Here is a 7,213-nt window from a genome sequence, read left to right as displayed (position 1 = left end):
GTGGACATGCAGAAAATCAGATTGTGTTGGAGAGTTGTGCGTCAGATTCCTTTCCATAAGAGCCTAGCAGAACCGAAGCACCCACACGGACAGCAGCTACACCAAATTCTCATCACACGTTTTTCTCCAAAGCTTTCCATACCTGAGCACCCATGCACATGTAGCTGGCAGCAAAAGGGGACAACATAGAATAGACGCATGTTTATTTCCATAATAAGGCAGCACACCTCAGCAGCACCAAACCAAGACAATTCTTTCCATATGAACCCAGCAGAACCGAAGCATGTGTACACAACAAGGCAGCAACATATGAACGTTGAGGCGCAAAGGGGCATGATTCTTTCCAAATAAAAGACCAGCAAACACGTGGACATGGAGGACAGCAATAGAAGCAGCACCGAATATTCCTTGGGACCAAATAATTGAAGCACTGATTCTTTCCTTGCTTCTTGCCATTTGCAGACATGATTTTCTTGCCAAAAGAAGACAGCACCGAGAGCTCTTCACGCGTGAATTCCAGACCTGAGCAGCTCATTCTTTCCATGGACGTGATCGTGCGATGCTGGGAGAACCGAACAGAGCAAACTTGGAAAACTGAATTGACGTACAGCGCAAATCAGTGATTTTCTCCAAGTAAAACAGCAGCTGGCAACACATGACCTGTGGCAAAGATTGAGAGATTGAGAAGGTATCATGTTCCTAGGCAAAAGGCTCAAAACCCTAGCAATCTTTTCTTTTGTTAGGGTTTAGAGGGGTAGAGGTGTCATTTTGTAAAAATTAGGTTTAACCTAATTTTCTGCTATAAATACCCCATGCTAGGTACCACTTGGAGCATCAACTTTTTTCTTCAGACCACTTGTCTTAGCTCTTGTCTTTTCTTTTGTAAGTTTTACTTTGTTCTTATATTATTTTAATTCAAAGTTATTTGTTCTTCTTTTCTTTTATCGCTTTACTTTTATAATATTTAAATTTTCAGTTCTTCTTCTCCTTCTTCCTTATCAATTTTAATTCATAGCACTTTTAATTTATTGTTATTTAATTTTTCGATCTCTCTTTCTTTTCCATTATTTCGTTTGTTGTTTTCTTTTATTTCTGTTCTTTTGTTCTTCCTTTTTCTTTTCGTTTTATTTTATTGTTATGATTTCATTTCAAGATTGCTCGGTGTTTTTAGTCATGAGAGGCTAAAATCCTCAACTAAGGTTGAGGATGAAACCTCATTAATGATAACACCTTCACTCTTGTCATGATATTCATAAATTCAATATTTATTTATATTCAAATTCTATATCAATCTCTTTAGATTGATGATTTTTTTTTTTTTTTTTTTTTTTTTTTTTTTTACATATATATATATATATATATATATATATATATTTGTGTAATTCAATCAATGGATACATCGATTGATTTCTTTAAAATTGGGGTATCTATTGTGATTTACGGATACAATAGATGATTTCAATTAAAAAAAGGGATAATCGTTGTGATTTGTGAGTTGAGTTATTCAAATATTTTCATGTTTTGAATTTGAATATCGGGCCTATTAAATTGAATTTATGAATAAAATGTAAGAGTAGGGTGTTTGATTTGGTTTGGTGAATTCTGATACCTTAGTGTTTGTTTTATAAATTGTTCTTGTTTATTTTAATTTCGTTTATTATTTTGTTTACAAAAAAATTCCACATCTTTGGGTCTAGGTTAAAATAAGATTAATTTAAATTGAAATTGATTTTCGTTTGTTTACACACACTTCCCTGTGGATACGATCTCGTACTTGCGCATGCACTATGCTACATATGACTCGTGCGCTTGCGAGAATTAAAATTTGCACATCAAGTTTTTGGCGCCGTTGCCGGGGAGGTGCTGATTTGTAAGAAAGAAATCAAGTTTTGTTTTTCTACTATATTTTTTTTTTTCTCAATCTTTTTTTTTTTTTTTTAAAAAAAACACAAAAGAAAAGAGCAAGGTTTTCTGTTCTGTGGTTGTTTCAAGTTGTGCGGAATTTTGCAAAGACGATCGAGAGACCGTCAAAGTCGATCGATCGAACCAACACAAGAGGTGTTACCTGGAGAAGTTTAGTAGCAGAAAAGTTTTGCTAAAAATTTTTTTTTGGTCCAAACCTGTAAGTTTCAATTCTTGCCTTTTAAGTGTCTTTGTTTGGTTGTATGCATTTGTGTTAGTCTTGGATTTTTTTTATTTATTCATTTTGTTTGTGCTATTTTTCTTTTAATCTTTAAAAAAAAAAAAAAAAATGAAAAAATAAAAAATAATAAGAGAAAAGAGAAGACTTTGCTAGTGTGGGTCTACGGAACTATCTAAGGGGCAAAATCAAGGCAATTCTGGCAAGGAAGGTCTTGGGATTTAAGTGTGTCCGGTGTGACCCCTCTCACCTTCCTGGGAACTAACCTAGATTGCACCTTGGAGAATTTTGTTTAACTTGCAATTTCTTTTCTCTATCTTGTTTATTTTTTATTTTTTGTCCTTCTTTTCTATCTTGTTTGTTTTGTGGTTAAATTTTGTTTGGAACTTTGTGTATGCTTGGTCGGAGATCCTTGAACTTAGAATTGTTACCCCTAGATCCCGATATAGATAGGGTGTTTAGGAAAAAGCGCAAAACACCCGTCCAAGCAAAAGTTGAGCGGAAAACAACATCTGAGATGGGAGACAACATGGCAGGAAATCCAAATGTGAATGTGGAGCAGCCTGAGCAGCCAAGAGCGGAAAATGTGGATTACACTAGATCACTCAAGGATTTATTCGCACCCGTTGCGACGAACTCTGCGTCATGTATAGTTTTGTCACCCACCAATGCCACCCACTTTGATCTAAAACCGCATGTCATCCAACTCTTGCCCTTATTCCATGGCTTGGACCTCGAAAATCCTTATAGCCATGTAAAAAGGTTCAAAGATATCTGTGCTACTTTCAAATTTCAGAACTTTTCTGAGGAATCTGTTCATCTTAGGCTCTTTCCATTCTCTCTTCACGATAGGGCCAAGGCATGGCTAGATTCAAATATGTCTGGTTCTATCACATCTTGGGATAACTTGCTAAACAAGTTTTACAACAAATTTTTCCCATTGTCCAAGGTGAATGAATGTAAAAAGGAAATAAGCTCTTTTACTTAGGAGGAGGATGAAAAATTTTCGGAGAGTTGGGAAAGATTTAAAGAAATGTTGATCAAGTGCCCTCCTCATGGATACGAGAAATGGAGACTCGTGCAGTTCTTTTACCAAGGATTGACTCAATCCAGCCGCATCATGATTGAGTCAATGAATGGAGGCGCATTTCTGAGTTTGACGGGAGAAGAAGCATATCGGACCTTGGATCAGTTGTCCGACAACTCCCAACAGTGGGATTTTTCAAGCTATCGGGATAGATCAGCTTGCATCCAAAAGAAGGGAGGCATCTACGAGGTGAAGGAAGATATGGAGCTAAAGATGAAGTTAGATGCCCTTACTAAGAAGGTCGATGCCCTCGTCATAGGGAAATCCATCAATGTGGTGAACCCATTCCACGTGGATTGCTGTTCCACCTGTGCTAGCCCCATTCACTCAGCACAAACTTGTCCTTCTTTGCCAACCTTTGTCGAGTCATCAATGGAACAAGTTAATGCTTTCAATGACTTTAGGAAGCAATCCAATGGACCTTTCTCTGAGACTTACAATCCTGGGTGGCGAAACCATCCTAATTTTTTGTGGAAACAGAACCAACCAATGAATCAAGGGGGGGGGGGGGGGGTCTCTCATCAAGCCCATAATCAATACCCCCCCCAGATTTCATCAACCGGTTCATCATCAGGGTCGTCAAGCACTGCCAGAACCAACATACCAACCCCCTATTCAAGCCCAAGCCTCTTCTTCACAGTCCATGTTAGAGGACGCTCTCAAGGCCTTCATGCAGCTTACAGGCCAATCCATCAATGAAGTGAAGAATGCTACCATGGTGAACACCCAGGCTATTGCCAAGATGGAGACTCAAATTGGGCAGATTGCTAATCACCTGGGTGAGAGAGAAAAAGGAAAGCTCCCTAGCCAGCCTGTACCAAATCCAAGGTTGCAGTTTCAAGGGGGAAGTTCATCCAATGCTGTGCAGGGGCAAGAGGATGTTCAAGCCATTGTCTCACTTAGGTCAGGGAGACAAGTGGACAACCAAGTGGGTCTTCCTGAAGAGAACCCTGTTGCTCAACAAGAGCGAAATAGTGGCAGCACAAAGGAAAAGGATGTGGAGTCATCTACAGCCACTGATGAGACCCCTCCTAGGTCATTTATACCTAAGGCGCCCTACCCTGACAGATTACTTGCGCCCAAAAAAGGAGGGAAGTTCGAGGACATTCTGGAGGTATTCAAGCAGGTGCAGATCAATATCCCATTTTTAGATGCCATCCAGCAGGTGTCGTCTTATGCCAAGTTCTTAAAGGACTTTATTACTGTTAAAAGAAAGACCAATGTCCCGAAGAAGGTATGTTTGACCGAGCATGTCAGTTCGATCCTGCAATGCAAGTTGGCCATCAAGCACAAGGACCCTGGATGTCCGACCATCTCTTGCATGATAGGAGTTAGCCGCATAGAGAAGGCTCTGCTAGATCTTGGAGCAAGTGTCAACCTCCTGCCTTATTCGGTTTACCTACAATTGGGGTTGGGAGAATTGAAGCCTACCTCTATGACGCTCCAATTGGCTGATCGGCCAGTAAAGGTACCACGGGGAATTATTGAGGATGTTTTGATTAAGGTGGATAAATTCTATTTCCCCGTGGATTTCATAGTACTAGACACAGAGCCGGTCCAGAATGTAGGGATTCAAATACCGGTGATTCTAGGGCGTCCTTTCTTAGCCACTGCTAACGCCCTCATCAATTGTAGGACATGGGCCATGAAGATCTCTTTTAGTAATATGGCCGTGGAGCTGAACATCTTCGACATCAGCAAACAACCATTAGAGACTATTGAGATTGGAAGTGCATGCTTGATTGAGGAGATCATTGAAGATACTATTGATGAAACGAGCATTGAGGACCCCTTAGAGGCGTGCTTTGTTCAATTCGGAGAAGATTTGGATTTAGATAAGCTGCTTAAGCAAGCAAATGCCATGTTAGAGTTTGCTCCTCTAGAGAGCAGCAAGGAAGATGAGGTAGCAGTACCTGAGCCTCCCAATAAGGAACTTAAGCCATTGCTTGACAATCTGAAGTATAAGTTCCTAGGTCCAGCTGAATCATTGCCAGTGATTATAGCATCAGACTTAGTTGATACTCAAGAAGAAAAATTACTGGATGTTTTAAGAGAGCACAAGGAGGCTATTGGCTAGACCATTGAAGATATCCAAGGAATCAGCCCTTTGGTGGTTATGCACAAGATACACTTGGAGGAGGATGCCAAACCATCGAGAGAGCCACAAAGAAGGCTCAACCCAACTATGCAAGAAGTTGTAAGGGCTGAAGTGATCAAGTTATTGGATGCAAGCATCATATATCCGATCTCTGATAGCAAGTGGATGAGCCCAATTCATGTTGTGCCAAAGCGGGCTGGATTAACGGTAGTAGAGAACAAGGACGGCGAGTTGGTGCCAACTCGTATTCAATCAGGATGGAGAGTGTGTATCGACTACCGCAAATTGAATGCTACCACCAGGAAGGATCATTTTCCCCTACCTTTCATTGATCAAATGGTGGAAGGCTTGGCAGGGCATGCCTATTACTGTTTCTTGGACGGATATTCTGGATACAACTAGGTACCTGTGGACCCCAAAGATCAGGAGAAGATGACTTTCACTTGCCCTTTTGGCACGTTTGCCTATCGTCGCATGCCCTTTGGGTTATGCAATGCACCCGCTACTTTTCAGCGATGCATGGTGAGCATCTTCTCCGATATGGTAGAACAATTTTTAGAAATCTTCATGGATGACTTCTCCGTCCACGGTTCATCTTTTGAGGAATGCCTACACCGCCTCAAGTTGGTCTTAGTTCGGTGCAAAGAGAAGAACTTGGTGCTAAATTGGGAGAAATGCCATTTTATGGTAAAGCAAGGGATTGTACTAGGCCATGTCATTTCTCATCGTGGGATCGAGGTGGACAAAGCAAAGATAGACCTGATATCCAACCTTCCACCTCCACGTACGGTCAAAGAGGTTCATTCTTTCCTGGCCATGTTGGATTCTATCGGCGATTCATCAAGGATTTCAGCAAAATCGCCCGGCCCTTATGCAAATTGTTGGTAAAGGAGACCCCGTTTATATTTGATGAGGACTGCAAGAAGGCATTTGGGGCTCTAAAGAAGATTCTGACGTCCGCACCCATCATCAAGCCACCCAGCTGGGGTGTACATTTGAGATCATGTGTGATGCTTCGGACTATGCTGTTGGAGCTGTTTTGGGGTAGCGCATAGACAAACTCCCCCATTTCATCTACTATGCGAGTCGGACTCTTAACGACGCTCAACTCAACTATTCGACCACAGAGAATGAGCTGTTGGCAGTCGTGTTTGCTTTGGATAAGTTTCGATCATACCTGCTAGGTTCTAAAGTCATTGTCTACTTGGATCATGCAGCCTTGAAGTATCTTTTCTCCAAAAAAGATGCCAAATCTCATCTCATCCGATGGATTCTACTACTACAAGAGTTCGACATCGAAATTTGGGATAAGAAGGGTTCTGAAAATGTGGTAGCCGACCATTTCTCCAGGTTGGCTGTTGATTTTACTGAGGAGGCCACCCCCATCTCTGAGACCTTCCCTGATGAGCAATTGATGCACATTGCTCATACTCCTTCACCATGGTTTGTCGATATCGTCAACTATCTTGTCACGAGCCACATGCCTTCACATTGGGGACGACAAGATAAGTCAGTTTCTGGCCATGGTGAAATATTTTTCTGGGACGATCTTCACCTTTTTAAGTATTGTCCTGATCAGATCATTAGGAGATGTATCCCTGAGCATGAACAAGCTAATGTCATCTCTTTTTGCCATGATCATGCTTGTGGAGGCCACTTTAGTGCTAAGAAGACCGCTGCAAAGATTTTGCAGTGTGAATTTTATTGGCCTACCTTGTTCCGTGACTCTCACACCTACTGTGCCTCTTGTGAGCGCTGCCAGAAGCTAGGGAGTATATCCATAAGGAATATGATGCCTCTCAACCCCATTCTAATTGTTGAGATCTTTGATGTGTGGGGCATTGATCTTATGGGACCATTCCCCAATTCCTATGGCTATCTTTATATA

General features: G+C 41.2%; 1 protein-coding gene across 1 annotated transcript; it reads left to right on the top strand.

Moving 5' to 3' along the window:
- The first annotated feature begins 3,272 nt into the window (after positions 1-3,272).
- LOC133881116 (uncharacterized) lies at positions 3,273-5,304 on the top strand. The gene is made up of 3 exons (XM_062320076.1): positions 3,273-3,608; positions 3,958-4,731; positions 4,879-5,304. The coding sequence occupies exons 1-3, from the start codon at positions 3,273-3,275 to the stop codon at positions 5,302-5,304; spliced, it is 1,536 nt and encodes a 511-aa protein (XP_062176060.1).
- The last annotated feature ends 1,909 nt before the right edge of the window (positions 5,305-7,213 follow it).

Source organism: Alnus glutinosa, chromosome 11 (genome assembly GCF_958979055.1).
Source record: "Alnus glutinosa chromosome 11, dhAlnGlut1.1, whole genome shotgun sequence".
NCBI classification, from domain to species: domain Eukaryota; kingdom Viridiplantae; phylum Streptophyta; class Magnoliopsida; order Fagales; family Betulaceae; genus Alnus; species Alnus glutinosa.
Note: the sequence above shows the minus strand (reverse complement) of the source record. Positions and strands in the feature narration are given on the sequence as shown.